At 40.3% G+C, this 27,527-nt stretch overlaps 2 protein-coding genes, 1 non-coding gene and 1 pseudogene across 6 annotated transcripts in view; 2 read left to right on the top strand and 2 right to left on the bottom strand.

Annotated features, from left to right (window-relative positions):
* Positions 1-877: 877 nt before the first annotated feature.
* LOC119625419 (U6 spliceosomal RNA) lies at positions 878-984 on the bottom strand. The gene has a single exon (XR_005241624.1). It is a non-coding gene; the product is annotated as a U6 spliceosomal RNA (small nuclear RNA).
* Positions 985-3,435: 2,451 nt separating this feature from the next.
* On the bottom strand, positions 3,436-9,628 carry LOC119625336 (small ribosomal subunit protein uS8-like; annotated as a pseudogene).
* A 65-nt stretch (positions 9,629-9,693) lies between these two features.
* Positions 9,694-13,169, top strand: ATP5MC3 (ATP synthase membrane subunit c locus 3). Its single transcript, XM_007965420.3, has 5 exons — positions 9,694-9,800; positions 9,990-10,101; positions 11,301-11,378; positions 12,062-12,255; positions 12,911-13,169. Exons 2-5 carry the CDS (start codon positions 10,063-10,065, stop codon positions 13,023-13,025), a joined length of 426 nt encoding a protein of 141 aa, XP_007963611.1. The 5' UTR covers positions 9,694-9,800; positions 9,990-10,062; the 3' UTR covers positions 13,026-13,169.
* An 8,348-nt stretch (positions 13,170-21,517) lies between these two features.
* ATF2 (activating transcription factor 2) overlaps positions 21,518-27,527 on the top strand; it is a 90,441-nt gene continuing 84,431 nt past the window's right edge. For 3 of the 4 annotated variants that reach the window (XR_005241517.2, XM_007965419.3, XM_007965416.3), the window contains exon 1: positions 21,518-21,671. The gene's annotated coding sequence lies outside the window, so the exon portion shown is untranslated. The remainder of the gene's footprint in view (positions 21,672-27,527) is intronic. The other variant, XM_007965418.3, reaches the window with a different exon arrangement.

Genomic DNA, 27,527 nt, shown 5'->3' with positions numbered 1-27,527 from the left:
CTGCTGCCTTGCAGTTGGATCTCAGACTGCTGTGCTAGCAGCGAGCAAGGCTCCATGGGTGTGGGACCCTCCGAGCTAGGCGTGGGATATGATCTCCTGGTGTGCTGTTTGCTAAGACCATTGGAAAAGTGCAGTATTAGGGTGGGAGTGTCCCAATTTTCCAGGTACTGTCTGTCACAGCTTCCCTTGGCTAGAAAATGGAATTCCCCAACCCCTTGTGCTTCTTGGGTGAGGCGATGCCCCACCTTGCTTTGGCTCACGCTCTGTGGGCTGCACCCACTGTACAACAAGCCCCAGTGAGATGAACCTGATACCTCAGTTGGAAATGCAGAAATCACCAGTCTTTTGCATTGCTCACACTAGGAGCTGTAGACTGGAGCTGTTTCTATTTGGCCATTTTGGAACTTCTTTTTTTTTTTTTTTTTTTTTTTTTTTTTTTTGGAGACGGAGTCTCGCTCTGTCACCAGGCTGGAGTGCAGTGGCACATCTTGGCTCACTGCTACCTCCACCTCCCAAGTTCAAGCAATTCTCCTGCCTCAGCCTCCCAAGTAGCTGGGACTACAGGTGCGCACCACCATGCCCAGCTAATTTTTGTATTTTTTGTAGAGAGGGCGTTTCACCATGTTGGCCAGGATGGTCTCGATCTCTTGACCTTGTTATCCACCTACCAGATTCTCCCAAAGTGCTGGGATTACAGGCGTGAGCCACCGCACCCAGCCCAGCTTCTAGTTTTATTCCCTCTGACCTATTCCTTCCCCCACAGGTGACTATGAACCTTCTATTTTTTAAATATAAGAAATAAATTTGTAATTCTCTTCATGTCTTAGATAAAATCATATATCTCTCTTCACTTCTGAGATAAATGATAGCATACTATAAAAATAGGGAATACTTGATGGATTTATGTGTTGTCCTTGCATAGGAGCCATGCTAATCTTCTCTATATCATTAAAATGTTGCTATATGTGCTGCTGAAACAAGCACTTAGGAGATCAAGATTTTACATGGGTAAAAATTCTGGAGCTGGACATGGTCTAGAGAGAGATGGCTTTAGTAGGTGCTACCTTAAAGAGTCTTATATAGTCAGGAGACACCATAAAGATGCCAGGTGTCCAAAGAGAGAGTAAGTGGCCTGGGAATGGACCAAAAATATCAAAAGAAGAAGTGAAAAGATGACTGCAAACAAACATTCCTACCTGACAACTCAATGTAGGGCCTAGTTCTTCCTCAACCTATGTTCCATTCCTGCCAATATTTATTATATCATGCAATGGATACATAAAGGGCTTTAATGTTTTGGGTTTTTTGATGAATTCTTTAGGCACATGAGAGTATAAACACAGAATCCTTCATAGACACACAAAAATGTCCAAGTATTTTAAACTCATACCACCAATTTTAAAATATTCCTTGGGTTCTTTGTTTGAATTTTGCAATATTCAAAAGAAATACTGGAGGCAATCCTAATTTTTCTCAAGAGACACACATCTTAGCTAAAAGAGAAGAATAATTATGGTGCTGGGAAAACTGGATATCCATATGAAGAAGACTGAAATTGATCCCTATCTCTTGCCTTACATAAAAATCAAATCAAAATGGATTAAAGACAACTTAAATCTAAGATGTCAAACTATGAAACTACTGCAAGAAAATATTGAGAAAACTCTCCAGGGCATTGGTCTGGGCAAAAATTTCTTGAGTAATACCCCACAAGCACAGGCAACCAAAGCAAAGATGGACAAATGGAATCACATCAAGTTAAAAAGCTTCTGCACAGTAAAGGAAACGATCAAAGTGAAGAGACAACCCACAGAATGGGAGAAAATATGTGCAAACTACCCATCTGACAAGAGATTAATGACCAGAATATATAAGGAAGTCAAACAACTTTATAGGAAAAAATATATAATAATCTGATTTTAAAATGGACCAAAGATTTGAAGATATCAAAAGAAGATATACAAATGACAAACAGGTATATGAAAAGGTGCTAAACATCACTGGTCATCAGAGAAATGTAAATCAAAACTACAATGAGATATCATCTCACCCCAGTTAAAATGGCTTTTATCCAAAAAACAGGCCATAAAAAATGCTCTCAAGGATGTGAAGGAAAGGGAACCTTCGTACACTGTTGGTAGGAATGTAAATTAGTACAACCACTACGGAGAACAGTTTAGAGGTTCCTCAAAAAACTAAAAATAGAGCCCCCATATGATCCAGCAAACTACTGGATATATACCCACGAGAAAGGAAATCAGTATGTCAAAGATATATATACACTCCCATGTTTACTGCAACACTGTTCACACAACAGCCAAAATTTGGAAGTGGCCTCTAAGTGTCCATCAGCAGATGAATGGATGAAGAAAATGTGGTAATTATACACAATGAAGTACTATTCAGCCATAACAAAAAATCAGATTCTGACATTTGCAACAACATGGATGGAACTGGAGGACATTATGTCAAATGAAATAAGCCAGGAACAAAAGGATAAACATTGCTTGTTCTCACTTACCTGTGGAATAAAAAAATCAAGACAATTGCACTCATGGAGATAGAAAATGAAAGGATGGTTACCAGAGGACAGGAAGGGTAGTGGAGGGTGGGGGTAGGAGAAAAGGGGGGATGGTTAATGGGTACAAAAAGTGAAAAATAAAAAGAATGAGGCCGGCGTGGTGGCTCAAGCCTGTAATCCCAGCACTTTGGGAGGCCGAGACAGGCGGATCACGAGGTCAAGAGATGGAGACCATCCTGGCTAACCTGGTGAAACCCTGTCTCTACTAAAAAATTTAAAAAAACTAGCCGGGCGAGGTGGTGGGCGCCTGTAGTCCCAGCTACTCAGGAGGCTGAGGCAGGAGAATGGCGTGAACCTGGGAGGAGGACCTTGCAGTGAGCTGAGATCCGGCCGCTGCACTCCAGCCTGGGCGACAGAGCTAGACTCCGTCTCAAAAAAAAAAAAAAATAAATAAATAAATAAAAATAAAAATAAAAAGAATGAATAAGACCTAGTATTTAATAGCACAACATGGTGACTATAGTCAATAATAATTTAATCGTACATTTTAAAATAGGTAAACGGGCTGGGCGCAGTGGCTCACGCCTGTAATCCCAGCACTTTGGGAGGCTGAAGCCGGCTCACCTGAGGTCAGGAGATCAAGACCATCTTGGCTAACATGATGAAAGCCCATCTCTACTAAAAGTACAAAAAATTAGCCCGGCATGGTGGCACGCGCCTATAGTCCCATCTACTCGGGAGGCTGAGGCAGGAGAATCGCTTGCACCCTGGAGGTGGAGGGTGCAGTGAGCCGAGATTGTGCCACTGCACTCCAGCCTGGTGACAGACTGCACTCCAGCCTGGTGACAGAGCGAGACTCCATCTCAAAAAAATAAAAAAATAAAAATAAAAATAAAATTAAATAAAATAGGTAAACAGGTGTAATACGATTGTTTGTAACACAAAGGATAAATGCTTGAGGGGATGGGTAGCCAATACCCTATGATGTGATTATTACACATTGCATGCCTGTCCCAAAATATCTCATGTACCCCATAAATATATACACCTACTGTGTACCCACATAAATTACAAATAAAAAAGGATAATAAAATTATTGCCAATCATTTCATACATACTATTTATTATCAAGAAAACATTTATTGAGTGACTACTATGTTTAACACTCTGTTAGGTGCTATGAGAGACATAGCATGCATTAGACATAATGCCTGCCGTTGAGAATCTTACTACCTGTGCTAGTTATTAACTTATGACTTCTTAAGTTATTGACTTATAACTTATGACTTCTCAGCTACAAATCCATCTTTTTTTCCCTTGCTTTGTTATTCTGGAGCTGGACCCTGTAAGCTGGACCCTGCCAAATTTCTGCTTTGGCAATGGTAAAATGATAGGTTCTGCCAATAGAAGATGATGGAGAGACACTGGGAGGCCAGAGCAGAGGAAAGGACTTGACATTCTTCTTCTGGTAGACTTTTTTGTGTGGAGTCAGTGGATTGGTTTGCAGGCAGGGCCTAGTAGTATTCACCTCTACAGTCCTCACAATTCAGTTACGGCCCATGCTTCCAGCAAGTTTCTTCAGCACAGGTGGACTACACATTCTTGTGGCAGTCACACATTCTCCTCTAAATTTCTCAGGTTCCTTCTTCTTGTACGTTCTTCTTCAGCCAGGGTTAGTAGCCATGCCTACAGGAGTACCACTGGACCCCTTAGAGTCCACTCTGCTCCTTTTAGGCATCTTTCACTGGTTAATCGTTTTTTTTATGTTAAATTTTCCCTGTTCAAATCACAGGTATTTTTTTTGTCTACTGATTGGTCCCTAGCAGACATACCATACCATCAAATAAGGAAGAAAAGACAGATGTAAATTAATGTAAATTTGGGGGGAGAAGGGGCACTTCAGCTGTAATCACAGCCCAAAGGCCAAAGATCTTCAGAGATGTAAGTCTACAAAATTATCTATTAGTTTGGGTTGTGTTTAGCTGCATATAACAGAAACTGGCTTCAGTGACTTAGCCAAATAGAGATTTATTTTTTTCATGTGACATGAACTCCATAAATAGGCAATTAAGGGCTGCTTACTCCAAAAAAAAGTGAAAAATTCAGGTTCCTACTTTCCAGATTCTCCATCCTTAACGTGTGACTTTTGTGCTTGTAGTTGTAATATTGCTGCCTCCCATCCAGACATTAGATCTGTATTCCAGAAAGAAAAAAAAAAAAAAAAAGGTAATGGAAAAGAAAGAATGATTCCCTTTGAATCTATCCCTTTTCTGCACATTCTTAGGGGCATCACCAAGTAACTTCAACTCACATGTCATTGACCATTCCTAATCATAAGGGAATCTGAGAAGCTCAGCATTTTTCAAACTGGGGACAGATCTCTGTAAGTAAGAAAAAAAGGAGAGAATGGATGTTGGATAGGCAACTAGCTGTGTCTGCCACAAATTGAAAAATTAGAAAATTACTTACATTTGAGATGGGCAAGAATTAGCAGAGGGATTTTATTTCATTTCCATATACTTGTTCATTTTCTTTTCATGTAAGTAGTCTTTTTATATTAATTATACACTATGACATACAATTGTTTTTTCCTCAATAACTAGCATATCTTACCAGAAAAGAAGGACGGAATAACATTTATTTTATTAGGACATTGTTTTCATGTAACTCGTTTATAAAGTTTAGCCTAGACCTAAGGAGGACATGGAGACATACATTTACTCTTAGTTTCTTACTAAATTATTTGTGGCCTGTTTAGTAAATATTCTAGTCCAGTATACTAGATGTCATTAAAGTGGTTAAATAATTTGTAGAACAGTAAAAGATGAAGTTTAAGGACAAAATTTTCTACACTAGAAATTGATTAGCAGAGTAGGTAGTTAGTTGGTAGATCTAGGAGTGTTAGGATCTATTTAAGAGATACCTAGAAATCTTTTCTATCCGAATCATGCCATCTTTCAAGTCCTAGCTCAAGTTTCTCTTCAGTAAGTTACTTTCTAACCAGGACAGTCTCTTTTCTAATGCAATTTCCACACAACTTTGTCCTGGAATGTGTAGTAATTTGTATTTTTCTCTAATTTTATATATATATCAGTCCAATTTCTCATATGCCCCAATTATATTGCAAACTCTTACCTTTTCCCTGTGTCCTCACAATGTTCAAAGAAAGGGCATAGTATTGATTTGAGCTAACCTCAATTGAATGTCCTATAAAACTAGTGCAGGTTCAGAAGCTTTTTTTTTTTTTTCCAAAGAGAAATTGATAACAAATCAAAGCCAATAATAAGACACAAAAGCTTTTGTAAGAAAAACTAAATATAACAGCCCGGAATATTTTAAACTTATATTTCTGATTTTCATTTCAACAATTTTTTTTTATAACACCAGCACGAGAAGGCTGGTGAAACTTTTGCAGGCTATTAATGTTTTTTAAAAAAACTTTTAAGACAGGGTGTCATTTCCATCACCCAGTCTGGAGTACAGTGGTGTAATTTTGTCTCACTGCAACCTCCACCTCCCAGGCTCAAGGGATCCTCCTGCCTCAGCCTCTCAAGTAGCTGGGACTACAGGTGTACACCATCATGCCCAGCTAATTTTTGTATTTTTTGTAGATGGGGTTTTGCTATGTTGCCAGGCTGGTCTCAAACTCCTAAACTCAAGTGATCCACCCACCTTGACCTCCCAAAGTGCTCGTATTACAGGCCGGAGCCAGCATGCCTGGCCTAAAATGTTCAAAAGTAGATAATTTAAATATCTTTCCATGTGGTCACTTGGAATTACCTCACTAAAGTTAATGATAACAATCCTACTATACCTCAATACTTCAAGGAAAGGGAGTTAGTAACCAAGACCTGGGCTTCTTTCTATCTGGTTTGCTATGAGCTACACTTGGAATTTTAAACTGAAATTCCCCATTTTAAGATGCTGCTACTGGATGGATGTGGTGGCTCATTCCTGTAACCCCAGCTCTTTGGGAGGCTGAGATGGATAGTTTAAGCCTAGGAGTTGGAGACCAGCCTGGGCAACATAGGGAGATCCTGACTCAATAAAAAATTTAAAAATTAGCAGGTGTGGTGGTGCATGCCTGTAGTCCCAGCTACTCAGAAGACTGAGGTGGGAGGATTGTTTGAGCCTGGGAGATCAAAGCTGCAGTGAGCTATGGTTGAACCACTGCACTCCAGCTTGGATGATAGAGCAAGACCTTGTCTCAAAAAAAAAGAGATGCTGCTACCTCCACATGGATCTCAAAGAAGTAGTGAATATTTAGCAGACAGTGTTTCCTGTTTTAGTTATTTATTACTAAATAGATATTAGCACTTCATAATAAACAACCTTAAAACGTAATAGCTTCAAATGACAACGTTTCTTTTTTTTTCTTTTAGTACCAGAGTCCATGAGGCATTTTATTTGTGAATATGTATTACATCGCTAAAAAAAAGAATCCCAGGATTTCCCCTCCTGTGTGTTTTCTTCTGGCTTCTTCATGGTCCATGATACCAGCTGAGGTTGTCAGTACAATGAAACCAAACTAGAGGGATAGAAGCAGATTATTCTGACATTTTTCCAGATGTTTGAGTTGCACATCAAATCTGGGACTGATAACTTAACACTTGTTTAGCCTGCCTGTGATCACAACAATTTTTCCCAGTTCTGTGATCATCAATGATCTCAAATTCGCCAATGTAACCATACTTCCCCATCACAATGAGAAACCGGATGATGATGTTGGAGCACAGCTTAGTAAGAACCTGGCGTTTGCCTCTCCTTTCGGCATTGTTGATGCCCTTGAGAGCATCAGGCAGGACATTCATGTGCACCATTGTGGCAGCACGAAAAGATAGCGAAAAGACCCAAACGACAACCCTTTGATTGCTCTTGACACTGTGGGTCAGGAATTTGGGTAAAGCTCATTTGGATGGCTCATTTCTGTTCCTCGTGGTGTTGGGAAGGCTTGGCGAGAGCTAGAGATCCAAGAATGCCTCACTCATATGTGTTGGACACCTCAATTCTCTTTCTCCGGCCTTTTTTCTGTCCAGGTGGTTTCTGGACAGGGCTATATTTGGGAGTGATCTGTCATATTTCTCTTTACTATCAGATTCCTATCTTCATCCTGCCATCATCACTCAGACTATCATCATCACCCAGTCTTATCAGATATTGCCAAATTATGATGTCATAACTTACTACGATTTTCCCCACTGTCCATGAAAAAACAAAGAAAGGATTAGATACTTCTCAGGGAGTTCCCTGTTCATCTTTAGGGCCTCACTTTAGTCCTCTCATAAGGTACTTTTTTCCTTCAAATTTCCTCAGTGCAAATATCCACCCTCAATCAACACGGGTTGGTGTTACTCCAATTCACTCCCCTTTTTTTTTTTTTTTTTTTTTTTTTTTTGAGATAGAGAGTCTCGCTCTGTTGCCCAGGCTGGAGTGCAGTAGCGTGATCTCGTCTCACTGCAACCTCCGACTCCCAGGTTCACACCATTCTCCTGTCTCAGCCTCCTGAGTACTGGGACTACAGGCACCTGTCACCACGCTTGGCTAATTTTTTGTATTTTTAGTAGAGACGGGGTTTCACTGTGTTAGCCAGCATGGTCTCCGTCTCCTGACCTCGTGATCCGTCCGCCCCGGCCTCCCAAAGTGCTGGAATTACAGGCGTGAACTACCGCGCCCGGCCTTCACTCGCCTCTTTCTTTTTTTGAGATGGACTCTTGCTCTGTCGCCCAGACTGGAGTGCAATGGCGCGACCTCGGCTCACTGCAAGCTCCGCCTCCCGGGTTCACGCTATTCTCCTGCCGCAGCTTCCAGAGTAGCTGGGACCACAGGGGCGGGCCACCACGCCCAGCTAATTTTTTGTTTTTTGTTTTTTGTTTTTTGGTAGAGACGGGGTTTCACCGTGTTAATTTTTCCCCCTAGAGGATATATTATTGAAGTACAGGGCTTTATTGTTTATTCTACTGCAGACACCACAGGACACCATGTTCTTCAGGTTAGAATTGAGTACTTGAGAAACTATATGAATAATTGCTTGTTGAACTGTACATGTGAATTATCTCTATTTTCCAGCTAACGATTGAGCCTAAAATTATTAGTATTTTTGTAATTTTGAACCATGTGCATTTGAAGTTGGATTAGTGACAAAGTCTTACTCATTTTTCAAGTGTTAGTTCTGAGGGCTTCTCCCCAGCGTTGCTGCTAGATAATACTGCACCTTTGTGCTAACAAGTAAAAAGCTGATCCTCTGGGTTGATGTTGTCTCATGCCAGGGCTCTAGGCAGAGTGGGCTGGAGTTCAGTCCCCAGCCATCTTCTTAGCAGGGCATTCTAGATTCATAGATCTTTTATGTTGACGTGTTGATATCACTTCCATTAGCCATTTGTTAGAATTACTAAATAAAATTTACATAATTCAAGGATCTAAAAAGACCAGAAGTTCAGTCAGAGTCATTTTTCTGAGATACTTCTGCATTCCTCTGAAGAAGATAATTTGTTCAAACTTAACAAAAACAGGTGTTAAAATTGAGTAGGTTTTGAGAATACTCAGACTTTTTTTTAGTCTCAAGCCCTACATGAAATACATTACAATCCCTTAAATCTTCCAATCTTAGAGCTAGAAGACAAGTTGAGCACCCTCACTTTACCCAGGGGCAATTTTGTGTCCCAGATGACAAAGCTCTTAGATCTACTCATTTGCTTATGGCTCCACCAGTACTTCTAGGTCAGGTCCTCTTTCACCTGAAGGATTAGCCATACTTCTGGAACCATTTTCCAGGTTCCTTGAAATAAATATCTTCGCTTTGCTGGGGACCCTAGTTTCCTGTTAAGTAGTGAATGACCCTTCTTTCCTCCCGCCAGCCACAGTCCTATTTCACAGAGGAAGAGAATGACCAGCAAAGTCAACTTCTACTACAGAGAAGTAGCAACTGATAAAAGGCCAAATCTTACAACGTGAAGAAAAAGACCCACTATCCTGCAGCCAACTCGTATCAAAAGTTAATCTATTTAGTCCTCTCTGCCGGGGCTAGTCTACAGTTTTTCTTTTTGTCTCCCTCTTACCACTTACTGCCTGCCCAGTCACCAGGTGGTTGTCGTTGTCCTTCCCGGCTAGTTGCCAATAAAGTTGTTACAAAGTGACCTTGAGTATCTCCCTTGGTGCACCCGAAACCCCGCCTTCTTCATCCGGGTGCTGCGGCACGAATAAGAGCTGGACCGCGCTTGCGCGCTCAGTCCCATTACTTCGACCTCTGCCGCCGCCGGTGCCGCCGCCACCTCTCGGGAAGGTAAGTGGAGGGCACAGGGAGCCCGGCCTGGTCAGGGCGGAGCGGCGCCCAATAGGGACCCATTCATTGTGCCGGCGCCTCACTGGGCACGGGGCCCAAACTGACGGCGTGCACGGGAGCCTGCGGGGCCTGGGTGGGAAGGACAGGCCCCTGGAGGGCACTTGACCTTAAGCCTCTTTGCCTCCGCAGAGAGGAAGAGGGAGAGGAGCCCACGTCACCTGTCACCCAGTATCTCCAGCCGCGCGGTCCCGAAGAGTGTAAGATGTTCGCCTGCGCCAAGCTCGCCTGCACGCCCGCTCTGGTGCGTAGCCCAGGCAGGGCCGGGGGGAATGAGGGCTGGGCCGCTTGTCCTGGAGCGTCCACGTTGTTGAATGGGGCAACCCTCGGGCGGGGCACACCGCCCTCCGGGAACGACTGTGTCCTCACCCATTAACCCATTGCCATTTTCTTCCTTTCTTCCTAATCTTAGGGCATCTCAGCCTTCTCCTCGCCACTAGGGCGAGGCAGAGCAGCCGAGGCCTAGCTGACAGGCCTCACTCGGTGTAGGTCAAACTCTCCTGTCCTTAGACCCGAGCGGCCCTTTCCCCCACCTCCTATCAGCTTCTCTGTTGGATTGGGGTCGACCGCGAAGCCTGGAGTACTGCAGAGGATGTAGGGGGCCGCTGAGGCCTATTTCACCTCAGCAGCGCTTTCCAGTGCCTGTCTGTAGGTCAAACTCGTTGCTGCAGAGGGAGGGACTTTGCCTTTCCGTGTGGGGGCGGAAGAAGGTGGTGGGGGAACGAGCCCAGAGTCTTTCTTCCTGCCTCTGGAGTATTATTTTCATAACAATTTTGCAGGCTTTAAGTGAGTCTAAATCTGGAGGATTTGTCTTAGAGAATCAGATCTTGGTTCTGAAGGGTTTTTCTGTGACCTTAGTTTAGTAGACACTCAAGGGCAGAGAAGTTGGACCGGAATATGTCCTTATGGTCAGATATTTCACAGATTATTCTTAAACTGATGTAGAATTGCTTAAGTTCCTTTTTTAGACACCTTTTTTTATGATTAATGGTCATATAGAAATATCTTTGAAATGGTCAGGGCTTATATTAACTGCTGGGCTATTTTGAGTGATGAATGTTTATAGTGACACTACTAATATACTTGTTGGTCCACTTAAAATTGCCAAAGAATGTGTGGTATTTATTGCTTTTTTCTGACTTGACTTATGGCGCTACAATAATGGAAATGTCAAAAGCATTTCTTACTCTCTTTGTAATTAATTGTTATTAGAAATTTTATTTAAGGTAGCAAACTTTACAATTTCATTAGCATGAAACGTTATTAAAATTGCTTCATGTGTTAAAAATGACCAAACAGCGAACAGTCAACTCAGAAGTCTCTGATTCGTTTTTACTGCTTGCTTTTTTGGAATTCATGGTACCAGAAAAGTCATTGAAATCTTACCTGTATTCTTTCTTAATATTGGAATTCTTTTTTTTTTTTTTTTTTTATCATTAATAGATCCGAGCTGGATCCAGAGTTGCATACAGACCAATTTCTGCATCAGTGTTATCTCGACCAGAGGCTAGGACTGGAGAGGTAATAGTAGCAATAATTGAAATTAGGTAACACTACCAAGTAAGGGTAGGGTTTTGATTAGAGTGAAGGAAAAAAACTTGATTAATAAGAGTTTGAGGGCAATTCTTTTCCACCCTTTTATCCAAAAAACTAGATGAGCCAAGTAGAGAAATTTCTCTATCCAAAACTTGACCAAGAAATACTGTAGTACTTATATTCAAGTCTATCGATTTAAGTTGCCTATATTTAAAATTATAATAGCTACAGTTATTGAAAAATCTGCTCTATTGGGCTGGATGCGATGGCTCACACCTGTGTTCCTAGCACTGTGGGAGGCCAAGGCGGGAGGATTGCTTGACCCCAGGAGTTCGAGCCTATAGTGAGCTATGATCACACCACACTGTACTGCACTCCAGCCTGGGTGACAAACCAGGTGAGACCCTCTCTTTAAAAAAAAACAAAACAAAAAACCCTACTCTAAAAGCATATTTATATATGTTGTTTCTTAATTTTCAACACGCTTTTAAGATGTAGATATTGTTATCCCTATTCTGCGAGAGTGAGATTATTCTAAGCTCTTGATTTGCCTCTTTACACTCAGCTACAAAGTAAAAAAGTAGTTATCATTTTGACAGTATGGTACTTAATTAAAATAGCTACCTGTGATTACTGATAGACCTTTACCTTTATTTTCTGTTTTCTAGGGCTCTACGGTATTTAATGGGGCCCAGAATGGTGTGTCTCAGCTAATCCAAAGGGAGTTTCAGACCAGTGCAATCAGCAGAGACATTGATACTGCTGCCAAATTTATTGGTGCAGGTGCTGCAACAGTAGGAGTGGCTGGCTCTGGTGCTGGTATTGGAACAGTCTTTGGCAGCCTTATCATTGGTTATGCCAGGTAATCATTTCTATCCCTAAATAAGTAAGTTTAAGAGCATGCTTGCAATAGTTGGAAACTTAGCTACTGAAATAATAGCTACTTTGCATTAAGTGCTTACTCTGTGTCTTGCATTACATTTAAACGGCTTTGTATGCATTATCTCACTTAATTCTCATAACAGCATTTGAGGTATTATGAGAATAACACCTATGAAGGTCTAGAGACACAGAGGTCACATTACTTGCCCAGGTCATAGCTAGTAAATGTCAGAAAATGAATTTTAACTACATCTGACGTAAGAGTCTGCATTCCTAATTGTTAAACTATTTGGGGAATAAAGTTATTAGAGCACATTCCGTAAAAGAATCAATTTATTTTATTTAAGACCTAAACTGTCAGATCTTAAAAGGTATAGACCATATTTTCAGAGGGATAAGAATGTCAGAACCCATCAAAATGAATGAAAAGTAACCATTTATGTTGAGAGACAGCCCCCTACCTTTACACCATATCAGAATTGAGGAGACTAGTATAAGAGAGATCTAGGCAAATACTCTTCCAGCAGACTTTTCAGTTTACAAAAATCCCCACACTAGTAATCTGATTCTTTAACGTTTACCAAACATGTCGAAACTATTATTTCAAAGTAACAGTCATATGTGGTCTCTTTTAGAAACCCTTCGCTGAAGCAGCAGCTGTTCTCATATGCTATCCTGGGATTTGCCTTGTCTGAAGCTATGGGTCTCTTTTGTTTGATGGTTGCTTTCTTGATTTTGTTTGCCATGTAACAAATTACTGCTTGACATGTTGGCATTCTTATTAATTACGGATGTAATTCTGTGTATCTTACTGTGACTCCGAAAACTGTAGTATTGGTGTCATGGAAATGTACGTTATTTCCAAAGTCATTTCATTAAAGATGAAAACTTTAATTTCTTCTGTGATTTGTACTTACACTAAGTTTAGATTATCACAAAGAAGAATTTGCATTCAGACAGATGCTGTCCAATTCAGAGGAAGCTACAGCTGAAAATATCCCAATGTAATTTTTATCGCAATTCTTTTATATAGTGTTCTGCATATTGTAATTCATAGGGCTTTTGTTTATTCATATAAAGGATAAATATTCGGGTGTTTTGAGCTTCTATAAAATATGGTTAATTAAAGACAGTTAATACTCAAGACGGTCTTGTGTTTTTAAGGTCTAACATCAGTTAGAATACTTCAAATCAGAATCACCTTCCAGGGGGTTGGTTCTAAAAATAAATCACGTCAGCTTTTTAGGAAATGAAGCCTTAAGCTGGGAGGTAATGTGATTTTTGTTTTTCAGTAAGTCTCACATTAAGCAATTGTGTGCTTATAATAAATCTTCCATGTCTTTTCAGAACAGGTTCAGTCCAACTAGCAGCTAGTTTCTTACTTGAACAAGACTATTAAAAACCAAATATCAAAAAGCAGACTGAATTGGTTAGATTTTTACAGCCAAAAGTTGCTGTAAGGCAGCGTTTATCACTGTTGCTAACATGTTTATAGTGGGAGTCTTGGGGATGATAGCTGGTTCAAGAGTATTTTGCTGCTAATACTTTATGTTCCTTCTTGGTCAAACTTTTCCCATTCAAAGGAAGAAGGTGGTGCTACTATAGACAGTTTTTCCCCTAGCAAATGTATTGTACCATAATGTCTATCATCCAAGTTTCAGGGTTTTTTGAAAGTTGATAATTAGGAAAGCGACATTTTACTTTTTTTAGTGCCCTTTGCCTGTTTGATTTCCATTGAGAATGAGCAGTCAGTTACCAAAGTTCCTCAAGTGTGGGAAGACTGCCTCCATCAGATTCAGTTCTCGTTGAAAAAATAAAAATCCCTAGGTTCCAGACCTACTGAATTGGACTCTTTGGACATGAGATTCAGCAATCTGCATCTTTAAAAAGGCTTCCCAGGTGATTTTTGTGCATACTGTTTGAGAATCACTAAGTTATACATACGCTACCTTCTGTAAAGTGAAATGAGGCCCAAAAAAGCTAAAAAGGTAGAGCTGCTGCCACGTTTTTAGTTGATTCATCATCTAGTCTATATCACCCAAAAGAATTAGAAATAGGCATTCAAACAAAAACCTGTATACAAGTATTCATAGAAGCACTACTTACAAAAGCCAAAAGGTAGAAACAACCAAATGTCTATCAGCTGATGAATGGATAAGTAAAATACATCCATATAATGAAATATTCCGCCATGAAAATAAATGAGGCACTGATACATACTGAATAAATGTGAGTGAACGCTAAAAACATGCTAAGTGGAAGAAGCCAGCCACATGATTCCATTTATATGAAATACCCCAAATAGGCAAATCCACAGTGACAAAGCCAATTAGTTATCAGGAACTAGGGAGACAGGTGAAGAGGGAGTGACCGCTAAATGCGCATGGGGATTCCTTTTAGGATTATGAAAATTGGATGAATTACGGTTGATCTGATGGTAGTGGGTTATCAGAACTTATTAACATGAGTGTCATTAAAGTTGGTATATAGCCCCTCACTGCTAAATCTGGCTTAAACATTTTTTTAATTTTGATGAATTAGTGGTGATGGTTGCACATCATTGTAAATATACTATAATAAATGTCACTGAATTGTACACTTTAAGGTGGTTAAAATGTCAAATTTTCCATGTCTTACTGAAACTAAGTACTGTACTATGTAATACAAAGTACATAGTATAAAATTTTAAAAGTGATAGGAAAATGCTGAGATTAATAGTCATCTATTCCAAGTATATTTTAAATAAAAACAGTCTTGGTAAAGACCTGTTCTTGGTGCTGGTTTTGGTGGTTGAAAAGGCTTGAAACATTCATTCAGAAACAGGTTTCTTGTAAGAGATGTCCCAGCTGAGGGAATCTCCCAGAATGAAAATGGACTGAGCTGTGGCTGCATAGTCTTAAGGCTACTGAGAAAACAATAACAACAAAAAACCACACACAATGACTCAAACTTTATTATAGAGGGGAAAGGGCATAGTGCATCAGAAGTTTTAACATCGTTGAGTATACATCCTTTTATTTAATTTTTATTTCTAGTAACAAAGTTATGACATTGAAAGTACATCACTGGAATGCATCTACTCCTAGCAGAAATGTTTATTGTGCACCATTTTTATAGGAAGTACTGCCTCAGCTTATGAGCTTTGCAAACAAATATTAACGCTAAATGCTTTTTACTGACTTCTTCGTTTCTGAACAGAAGCTGATAAAGATACTATTTTTCTATCAAACATGAAATGGATTTTCTATGTTGGTAAAATGGTGAATTAAATGAGTGGCAGTTAAGTGTTCAGATGTTCAGAGGGAGTAGAAATAATTTTATAGTTAAAGAATCACATGAAAAAGTACTATTTGTAATTTAAGACAAACCTTAACCATGTCACAAGGACAGACCAGAAGAAGAGGGCATCTTGGCTAGTGCAAAGCATGAGAAAAAGTAAATGAGCACAGCATTGGTACGTGAGAAACAAGGAGTTCCCTGAGTATGAAACAGAAGTGGTGTGAGATAAGGCTGTAAAGGAAGACTGGGGCCATTTTATGTAAACAGGCAGGTATAAGAGTGTGAGTTGTATTCATGTGCTACTGTCAGTCATTCAAAGTTTAGAGGTGTATTTTAGAAAGGTTGATAGGAGACTAGTGTGTGGGATGGACTGGAGCCAGCAATGAACAGCAGTCATACTATAGTAGCTTTGCTGAGATGTAATGAAGGCCTAGTCTAGGATGGTGACAGTGAAGACAGTTGACCCCTGAACAACATGGGTTTGAACTGTGCAGGTCCACTGATACACAGACTTTTTTCAATATCTTGGAAAATTGAGGTTTGAAACAAATTGAAAAAACTCAGGCAAACCATGTAGCCTAGAAATAATTGAGAAAATTAACAAAATGATATGAATGCATAAAATATGTAGATACTGGTCTACTCCATTAAATGCCATAAAATATATATAAATCTATTACAAAAATTTAAATTTATCAAAACATGCACATAGCCTGTACATTGTACCATTTAGTTGAGAGAAATGTAAATGTAGAGATGGAGTAAACCATAACTGCATAAAATTAACTGAAGAACATACTGTACTACTGTAATAATTTAGCAGCCACCTCCTGTTGCTATTGTAGTGAGCTTAAGTGTTATGAGTATCCACTTAAAATGCTGTGATGCTCATCATCTCTGTGGGGCAGTTCATCTCCAATAAATTGTGTATCACAAAAAAGGTGATCTTTTGCAGTTTTTGCCTTTTTTTTTTTTTTTTTTTTTTTTGAGATGAAGTCTCGCTCTTGTCTCCCAGGCTGGAATGCAATGGCAGCTCACTGCCAACCTCCACCTCCCGAATTCAAGCAATTCTTCTGCCTCAGCCTCCCGAGTAGCTGGGATTACAGGCACCTGCCACTACACCCAGCTAATTTTTGTAATTTTAGTAGAGATGGGGTTTCACCATGTTGGTCAGGCTGGTCTCGAACTCCTTACCTCAGGTGATCTGCCTGCCTCAGCCTCCGAAAGTGCTGGGATTACAGGCGTGAGCCACCGCACTCGGCCAGTTCTTGCATATTTTTCACTGGGTTAGTGCAATATTATAAACCTTGAATAACACCATGGAACCTATACAGAGTACTAGTGATGCTAGAAGCAGTCCCACGACGCGAAGTCATGACATTGCAAGAAGTTGAATGATTTGATATGCACCATAGATAGAAGAGGTCCGCAGCTGCAATTGTCACCATTTCAGACAATTCATCTTGTAAACAGATGGTGTAAACTTGTAAACTTAATGATATCGATATAGTACTAGAAATGTATTTTCTCTTACGATTTTCTTAACATTTTCTTTTCTCCACCTTTATTGTAAGAATGCAGTATGTAATGTATATAAAGTAAAAAATTTGTTTATCAACTATGTAATCAGTAAGGCTTCTGGTCAACAGTAGGCTGTTAGTAAAGTTTGGAGGAACTCAAAAGCTATATGCAAATTTTTTATTGCATGGGAGACTGGTGGGGTGAATCAATGCCCCGAACCCTCAACCTTATTCAAGGATCAACTATATTTTAAAAACAATGCAAAGGTAGTATCAGTAGGATTTAATGCCTGGATCTCAGGAACCAGTTAGGAGATGAGAGGGTGTGTGCATCCAGTAAGTGCTAGCTATACTGTTATTTAACCCTTATAACAACCTGTAAACTTGGGAATAATTTCCAAGATGCAAAGGAAAATAGGCTCAGAGGTTAAACAGTTCCCAAAATCACACAGCCATTAAGTGGCAAAGTCAGGATCCAAATTCAGATCTTCCTTAAAGCCCATGTTCTGTTTTTGTTTTTGTTTTTGTTTTATGTGACTGTTAGTGACGACAAGGAAAAAGCTGATTTGGGGAAATGATGAACTTTGTTTTTTATATACTTTTAAATACAAGAGGTATAATTTTACAGATCTGGGCTTGAAAAGAGAAGAAAGGTATATACAGCACAGACTAGATGTGCATAAAAGAAATGCAGAGCAGCAGTAGGGACCCAGCTCCAGACAGGTAACAAATTGGTAGTGAACATTCACCTAGTTTTGTGACTCTCCAGCAGTTTTGGGAAGCTTGTTAATACAAACTGATGTAAAGAGCAGTGAGGGTTATCAGGGTTGTGCACTGGGAAGGAGAGATGATGGAAGGTCATAGTGGCTCTAGGCAGACAGCAAACAAGCACACTGTTCAACAAGATGACCTATGCATTTCAGACCAAGTAAGGAACAAGGGAAGACACAATAAAGGTGATAAATTGAAATAACAGAGGGGTCATTTATGGGAAGCCATGAAAGGTAGGAGTGGTACTATTTTTATTAACAACAATATTGTATAAAGAGCAGAATATAATGATGGCAATCCCTCTTTCTGGTGAGTCAGATGAGAGAGAGGTGGCATTAGCATCAAGAAAAAAAACAAGGCCCTTAAATTCCATTCTCCCTCTCTCTGGACTGGTTTTGTTGAAGCTAGTATAAGCTAACTGGTATGATGTGAAGATAAACGACTTTTTTCCCCATAATGCCACACCCCAATAATTATAAATTATTTTGGGAAACCCAAGATTTGGGTTGGAGGGTAGACATCCCTGCACTTAGAATTTCCATGATGAGGACAAGTGCTGAGAGGTAACTTTAACATAGGCCGTTTCAGCAATGTGCAGGAAGACCCTGAACTGGCAGAGAGAGGATAAGATCTGCCATGAGATAGAAGCTACCAAAATGTCTGTACAATGTCTGGGCCCACATTATCCTATTTCATCTCAGGTATCGGTGGGGTAATCATGTCCTGTGTCCCCCACCCCTTTCACATCACACACACACCCCCCCACCTTGATTCTACTGATAAAATCCCAGCTAATCCACTGTACTAGGCTGTATCCTGAGAATATCATGAAAATGTACAGGCTCTTTCCCTAAGCCTAGGATTAGTTGTACCAAGCAGACATAAGGGGTGCCCTGTAGTCTTCTATGTTTTGGTTAGCTGCAGACAAACAGAAACTGTGTTCTGTAAATTAATTATTAGTGAGAGAGAGAAGGAGGGGAAGTTGAAAGGGAAGATGGAGAGAGAGATGGTTTGGCTGGGTCCCCACCCCAAATCTCATCTTGAATTGTAGTTCCCATAATCCCCACGTCATGGGAGGGACCAGGTGGAGACAATTGAATCATGGGGGTGGTTTCCCCATCCTATTCTCATGATAGTGAGTGAGTTCTCAGAGATCTGATGGTTTTATAAGGGACTTCTCTGTTTGCTGGGCACTCATTCTTTTTGCTGCCGCCATGTGAAGGATATGTTTGCCTCCCCTTCTGCCATGATTGTGAGTTTCCTGAAGCCTCCCCAGCCATGCTTAACTGTGAATCAATTAAACCTCCTTCCTTTATAAATTACCCAGTTTTGGGTATATCTTTATTTGCAGCATGAGAACATATATATACACACACACACACACACATTAGTTTTAGAATTTTTGTGAGCAGTTTTAACAGATTATGGATCAACAGCCCTATCATACTAAGGTGGAAATACCACATTTATGTGGCATTGGGAAGATTTTGAGGGCGTTTAGAGACCATCATTGATTCTTATGATATTTAGTTATTAACACTTCCATAACAAATGCATTTTCTTCAAATAGCCTCATTTTGTATCTAAGGAATATTAGTTTTATTTAGCAGTCATGCTGGGTTCTTAAAGGGGATTCACTAGACTCTCACTAATTTCTTAGAACTAAGTTTTGGGTAGGTGCATTATGGAACAAGACAGGTAAAGAAGAGGTCTACAGTAAGTATCCTGCATTTGTAAAGAGAAGACTAAAGAATTTTAGGACCCTTGGGGATACTGAGGAATGCAGAAGTGAGAAAAAAAATGGAAAAGGATGGCATTTTATGAGGATATGAATAAGTAGTGAGACAAGTTCATGGAATCAGACCTGAATATGGTAACTACATTCATTTTGACAATGCTGAATGTCTTCCCCACTTGTAGAAAAACTATAGTAAACAAACTGCTGTGGAACTAGAAATATGTGGATAAAGTGAGACCCTTTGTTAAACGCCAGGCTGCCAAAATGCATATATAATAGACTGGCATAGTTTCCACCTATTTCTCGCCCCCTATCTTATTTTTTTTCTCACTTTAGGTATACCTTCTCTTTAGAAAATTAGCTGAAACTGAATTATCAAAACAGATCAGAGTACTGTTCATATCACTAGTTCTTCTCTTGTCTAAAAAGAACTGAAAGACTTTCTTCAAAATGTGTTCCTCAAATGCATCATGTAGATAATTAACTGCTTGACAACAGACCGGAGAAGTAGAAATGAGAAATTTAAAACCAAAAGTATTGCCCAATTGAATCAACACTGAAAAAAATAATTTCAAATTTTAATACACGTGAATGGAAAAATAATTTTTTAAAAAATCTATTCTAATTGACCCAAACTTCTTTTGAAATGTCGTAACATTTCTAATTCTTTTTCTCACATTAGTTGTTTTGGGAGATGGAGAGAGAAGCATCATTTTAATCAATATTTTCTAGACCTAACAACTGTGATGTCAATCAAACATTTTGTCCACCATTTCCATCATAAGTAATCTGAACTGTGAGGTTTTGCTGACATAGTTAGCGTTACACTACAATAACACTACTACATTACTGTTACTATATGGGGACAACACTTTCATTTTAAGTAGGAAAGTGTTAATAATTTGGCTTAATGTTTTTTAACTAAAATTAGTTTTAAAAGAGGACTGAGTTGGCTTATATACATGTATGCAGTCCAGAGACCTACCTGTGAAAATGTCAATGCCATTACAATTTCACTTTATGCCAGATATCATTCTTGAACTTCAGGCTCATTATCTCTCATAATATCCCCTAAAACCTTTCAACAACTTTGAGAGTGTATTTTATGTTAATATATAAACTAGTTCATAATTTTGTTACAGACTAGATATCAGTATTTAATAAATGGAAAAATAAAAGACTGAAAATCTTTTATTGAGTAAATTTTCAGAGGCCTCTGATCATACTTTTCAACTTGTGCCTATTTATTGAATAACCAACATCCCTACAGTTAATATTAAAATCTTTAAGTTGTGTGAGGTTTATTGGAGGGGAGGGATGGGGAATTACCAGCAAACTCTGCCTCCCGCAAACCTCACCTAACCCGAAGCTCCCCGTCTCAGACTCCCAGGGAGCCAGGGGGTGGGCTGAGGAACGCAGCCTACCTTTACCCACCTCCCTACCTAGTGCTGGGAAGCGACGGCAACGGAGACACCCGGCTCCTGGGGCTGGGCTGGGAGGACCCATCCTACCTCCCCCTACCAGCCTTTCTGGAGCTCACCATCCTCGCTTCACACCGCCAACACCCTGCCTACCCCTCCTCCGCCGCCTGCACCCGCCCCCTCCTCCAGCCGACAGCCAATCACAGCCTTCCACAGCCTTGGGTTTACAGAGGTAACGCTCCTTGGGCCGTCTGGTCCCGCCCCCTCCAGAACTGCTTCCCGCCCTTCGGGCTCCTTGTCCAATCATGAGCGCCCGAGTGCTCTTTGGTGCCCGTCCCCTCTACCCGCCCTGCCGAAGACCCGCCTTCTTCTCCTTAAGCCTGACGGAATCACCTGACTCGGAGGCTCTCCCTCAGAAGGAAGGCAAGAAGGGGCGTGTGCATGGAGGGGAGGGGCGCGAGAAGGAAGGGGGGGGGATGCCGGGAGCGGGGCGGGTCGGGGGGGAGGAGGGTTGTCAGTCCGATCTCGCGAGAGAGGACGGAAGCCTGTGGGAGCCCGTGGCCTTTAAAGTGCCGTTCAGCCTTTTCGTCCAGGGGTGGTTTGTAAACACGGCTGTGCTCGGGACTCGCGAGTGACCGAAAGGATCATGAACTAGTGACCTGGAAAGGTGAGTAATGATGGGCAGAGGTCAGCAGGGCTGGAGACTGTAGGGATAAGGAGAAAGAAGGTGCTAACATGGCGACGTCGCTCAGCACAGTCCCCACCCCCCGTTTCCCATCACCTCGGGTGCTCCTGACGTGCTTCTTAGCCCTTGGGGCGATTGTGGCTGTGCTGCCACCTTAGCGGCCCGCGCGGTGTGGGCTTTGGGAGCCTGACTGGCTGGGCCGGACCGTTAGGTAACCAGCGTTCGTTGTTCCGGCCCCTCCCTCTCGCGCGCTTTCCTAAGACAGAGGAAAAAGGAATAACGGCTCCTCTTAGACCCCTCCCTCCGATTTATCTTCCCCCTGCTTGGGTGAGTTCGGAGGTCCTCGGGGCGCGCGTCGAGTCAGCCGTGTGCGCAGGGAGACCTCTCCCACCCACAGTCCTTGGGTTGGGCGGGGAGAAGGCCCACTCTAGTCTCCCCACCCAGTGTTCAAGCGATTGAGGACCGTGTATTTGTGATGGTGGCGGGGAGGAGGATCGGGAGGCGCGGCTGAAAATAGAATCAGGGTCCCTGGCTGCGGTGCAGCCTGAAGGAAAGAATGGTGTGGAGAACCTGGGAGCTGCAAGTCTCGGCCTTTTCCGTCCTTTCCGCCACCCTCACAGTCCCGCTACCCCCCACTTTTTCCCGGTGGGGCGGGGCTTAGGTGTGGGTGCAGAGTGATTCTGGTATTTTCCCCTATTTTTTTTTAATCTCTTTGGGTGGACAGCAGACCTTATGTAAAGAAATAATTTGCTTTTCATCATGCCCTAGGAACCAGGGCCGAAAGGGAGTGTGTGTACGTGTTTTCCATGTTCGCTCGTTTAACCGAACCTGGGAGGAAAAAGAGAGGAGGAGCTGGGGACTATTTTTGTGCCCCTAGGTAGTATAAAATTGGCTTTCCTTAATGGAGAGTCTTAAAACTGGTGAGGCCAAGAGCAAAACTACTGTGAATATCATGTAGTAAAAGAGATTACTCCTGATGGACCTTAGGCATCAGAAATTTTACTGAAAGAAATGTTTCTCTTAAAATTCAACACCTATTTTAAGTAGTGATGTAAAGCATTTCTTTACATGTACCTTCAGGTTTTCTAATGCTTTCCTGGCTATTATTTAACTGGTACTAAGGGATTGACTAATCCCTAAATTATAACGTGAAAGTTTAAATTTCTTAGAGGTTTTAAATTATGGAGACGTCACAATGCATGCATCTACGATATACATTTAAAATCAGAACAAAAACTGACTTCCTTTGAGCACACTTTTTGTCCTATTTGAAGAAACATGACCACTGGCGTTATCATTGTCAGTAACAGCCGTTCTAATCTTTAAATAGCCATATAGCTTTGGTCTCATGAATCAAAATTATGAAGGTAAAGCTTTATAAAAGCTTGTTAAAAAGTAACACCTACAGGTTTAAGTGCCCTGAAGTGCAAACACAGAAACAGTTTTATCATGTATTAATTTTTTTTTCTTACTTGAGGAATTCACCGTAAAAACTTTGTTTCAAAATGATAGGAACATCCTTGTAAAATACGTTTTAAAAATACAGATACCCTCTGCAGATTAAGAAAGTTCATGGATCTTTAAGGCCGTCAGTAGTTGCGTAATAGTTAAGAATCCTCGTCTTTGTAAAATAATTTCTAGGAATCTTCCAGATTTACCGTGATGTGTAAAAGAATTTCTGAGAATCTTCCAAATTTGCCGTGATGTGTATGTTGCCTTTCCAAGACGTTTAATCTTGCTTTGAGGGAATGCTACTGCCATTAAGTTTTAAGAAATGATTTAAAATGTAATATCGTGGAAATTTAGAACTTAGATGTTATGTATTTTAATTGTTAGTAAGGAAGGAGCTTTCAGGGACCTTTTGTGTGTGTGTAGGGTATATAATACCTTCTGTAGCTCCGGGTGCATTTCCTGAAAATCCTTTTTAAAATACCTTACCCGAATGTTTATTTCATACTTGGGGCACTATATTATTATTAGTTAAATATGTAACCCAGGAATTCCTGCACTTTTTTCTTTGGCGTTTTTTATTTTTAAGCTGAGATAATAAGAGGCTGGGCACGCGCGGTGGCTCATTCCTGTAATCCCAGCACTTTGGGAGGCCAAGGCGGGCGGATCATGAGGTGAGGAGACCTTCCTAGCTAACACAGTGAAACCCCGTCTCTACTAAAAGTGCAAAAAACTAGCCGGGCGTGGTGGCGCCTGTAGTCCCAGCTACTCAGGAGGCAGAGGCGGGAGAATCCCTTGAACCCGGGAGGCGGAGGTGGCAGTGAGCCGGAGGTGGCAGTGAGCCGGGGGTGGCAGTGAGCCGGGGGTGGCAGTGAGCCGAGATCGCTCCACTGCACTCCAGCCTGGGTGTCAGAGCGAGATTCCGTCTCAAATAAATAAATAGTAGAAATGGTTGTCAGCATTTTAACAAATAATGGGGGTGGAGGTACTCTTTATCGGTATTCAGGATCTGAAAGCTCTGTGAGTATGGTTGAAAAATATTCCATACATCAAACATCTATCTATAGGTAGCGTTAACTCTTCAAAGAATAATGTACATTTTTTCTACCCAACTTTTTGTATTTTGGAAAACTTGGGTTTTAATGATACATACATTCTTGTCTGGTAAATTGTTAGATCATGTTAGATCAGTCTCACCAATGTGTGCTGTTTCTACTTATTTTGTCTTCAAGCTCTTCCTTCCAATATGAAATATGTCTATAGGTAGGCATTTCTTTATCGTTTTTATTCTTACTAAAATGTCGTTGGAGAAGATAAAGTAGTTGAAGTCTCCCTTATTAAAACCAGATTTTCACCAGAACCTCTTGTTTAAAATTCAGTGAATAACAATAATTAATATTCAACTGATTTTTATGAAAGTCAATGCATATAGCACTTGTTGGGTTATTTTGTATAATTAAAATGTACGCTAAAAAAATCCCACCTTAGGCAGTATGTAGTGGCTTACGCCTGTAATCCCAGCACTTTGGGAAGCTGAGGCAGGCAGATCAACTGAGGTCAGGAGTTCAAGACCAGCCTAGCCAACACAGTGAAACCACGTTGGTGGGCGCCTCCAATCCCAGCTACTGGGGAGGCTGAGGCAGGAGAATCTCTTGAACCCAGGAGCAGGAGGTTGCAGTGAGCCGAGATCGTGCCACTGCACTGTAGCCTGGGCAACAGAGTGCGACTGCATCTCAAAACAAAACAAAAACAAAAAACTCACTTGGTATTGTTATAATCTGGACTTTAATTTAGTATTTCTGTGTTTATCTTATACTCACACCAATTCCTGAAGGCTAAGAACTTGTCTAAAATGCTGCATGTTCTCTTTATGTAAGTTTTAATGTTGAAGTAGTAGGATAGTAATCACCTATTTATGTTTGAAGGAAAACCCCACGGAACATTTTATTTCCTTTGTTATGTTTCTCAAGGTTAAAAGGTTATATAGTAAGGTGTAAGATCGTTTCATAGAAAATCAAGGAAATTTGAGGCCATCAGTAAGTGTATTTTATTTTATTTTATTTTATTTTTGAGACAGAGTCTCCCTCTGTCTCCCACACTGGAGTGCAGTGGTGCAATCTTGGCTCACTGCAATCTCCACCTCCCAGATTCAAGACGTTCTCCTGTCTGAGCCTCCAGAATAGCTAGGGGTGCTATTCCTAGGGGTGCACCACCATGCCCTGCTAATTTTTGCATTTTTAGTAGAGATGGGGTTTCACCATGTTGGCCAGGCTGATCTTGAATTCCTGGCCTCTGGTGATCCACCCACCTTGGCCTCTCAAAGTGTTAGGATTACAGGCGTGAGCCACCACACCAGGCCTGTTTTTACACACTATTTTTATCTTATAAATATATTTAATGTTACATATTATAAAATTATAAATAAATATGTATTCCTTATATATGTCTTTTCAATTTGTTGAGACTTTTTGACAACCTTGCTGACAACCTTGAAACTGGTGTATTCATTTTCACTTTTGAGGGATTACAGGCATGAGCCACTGCATCTGGCCTATTTTTATACATTATTTTATGCTACAGGTGTATTTAATGTTACATATTATATGATTATAAATAAATATGTATTCATTATATATATGTTTTCAATTATTGTTGGCAACCTTGAAACTAGTGTATTCATTTTCACTTTTTTTTTTTTTTTGAGATGAAGTCGCTATGTCACCTAGGCTGGAGTGCAGTGCTGCTCTCAGCTCATTGTAACCTCCGCCTCCTGGGTTCAAGTGATTCTCCTGCCTCTGCCTCCTGAGTAGCTGGGATTACAGGTGCCCGCCACCACGCCTGGCTAATTTTGTATTTTTAGTAGAAATGGGATTTCACCATGTTGGCGAGGTTGGTATCGAACCCGCCTCAGCCACCCAAAGTGTTGGAATTACTACAGGCATGAGCCACCACACCCATCTTCATTTTCACTTTTAAGTATGTTTATTGATGGTTTTTTCCCTTGGCATTTTGACATTGACAGTAAAGAAGAGATGTAAATAAAATGTTTTGGGGGCTTTGCCTGTTCACCCATATTTGCATTCTGTATCTTAACAAAGATAGTGGTTCTCAGCCACTTTTTTGCCTTTCTACCCAAGGAATAGAAAATACTTCCAACAGTAGTAAGTGGCTTATTACCGTAGAGATTCTCAACAAGATTGGTAGGGAAAGACAGGGAGAAATAATTGTAATTGGCAAAATAACCAAATGGACTTTGGTTATTTTTGTAATATATAGTATTTTTATCTATAATATTGACCATAAATTTATAAATATATTCCCTAAATATTCTTTAGTTTGCTAGCAGAACTGAAACCTTTGTCATGCCAATTTTTTAGCTTTGTTCCAATTTTATAGCTTTGGTTTTTCTAATTTTACTGTTTGGGCTAGTATGTTTGCTTTTATTTATTAAACGTGTGTCGGAACAATTTTTTTTATGTATCAACTTGTTTTGCGATACTAACATAATTGTGTTCATTATTTTTGTTTTCTTCTAGTTTGTGCATATATATCACAGTTTTTACAGAATTATATCAAATAAGTTTTTATTTTACTTTTATTTTTATTTTACTTTTATAGCATTATATTTTTCCATGTTGTATAACCTTTATGATATTTGTTTGTTACTTGATAGTTGAAAAATAAGTATTAAATTTGTACTAAATGTCTGACAGGAAAATAATAGTTTTCAGTTTATGCCTATTTTGACATTGAATTGAACATCTCTGTGCATTTATCTTTTTCTTTTATGAATTGTTTCTGTAGGATACTAATCTCAAATGAATTACTAGTCAAAAGATATAAATGTTTCTGCAGTTGCCAAATTTTTGCCTCCCCAAAGACTTGAGCAAGTTTACACTGTCAGCAGAGCATGAATGTGTTTGCTTTGCCATAATTTTGTGAACTTTGGAGTTAGGATTAATAAAGTATGATTACCTAATTGGGAATTATTGCTGGGAATAAGTTGTATTATTTAGCAGTTTTAAAATTATTTAGTAGGCCATATTGTACTATAGTTATTTATCTACCAGTGATCTATGTGATGCGACAAATATTGTGTATTTCCTATTTTCTGACATTTTACTGTCTTTGTTTCTCTTAAAGTTTATCAAAACTTTTGACAGCCTAGTAACAATAATTCTTAGTTTTCATGCAGTTTTATGTGGTTTGTACATTGAATATTTTAATGCTAGTTTATAAGAGTTAATTTCTGGGCTGGGCGTGGTGGCTCACGCCTATAATCCCAGCATTTTGGGAGGCCGAGGCGGGTGGGTAACCTGAGGTCAGGAGTTCAAGACCAGCCTGGCAAATGTGAGAAAACCCCATCTCTACTAAAAATACAAAAATTAG

Source organism: Chlorocebus sabaeus, chromosome 10 (assembly GCF_047675955.1).
Source record: "Chlorocebus sabaeus isolate Y175 chromosome 10, mChlSab1.0.hap1, whole genome shotgun sequence".
Classification (NCBI taxonomy): Eukaryota; Metazoa; Chordata; class Mammalia; order Primates; family Cercopithecidae; genus Chlorocebus; species Chlorocebus sabaeus.
The sequence above is the reverse complement of the archived record's forward strand: the minus strand, read 5'-3'. Positions and strand labels throughout refer to the sequence as shown.

Bases quoted from the DNA above. Each gene is read 5' to 3' on its own strand.
- ATP5MC3 (XM_007965420.3), top strand. From the start codon at position 10,063: ATGTTCGCCTGCGCCAAGCTCGCCTGCACGCCCGCTCTG. The intron at 11,379-12,061 runs GTAATAGTAGCA...TCTGTTTTCTAG, and splicing joins CAGAGGCTAGGACTGGAGAG to GGCTCTACGGTATTTAATGG. The intron at 12,256-12,910 runs GTAATCATTTCT...GGTCTCTTTTAG, and splicing joins CTTATCATTGGTTATGCCAG to AAACCCTTCGCTGAAGCAGC.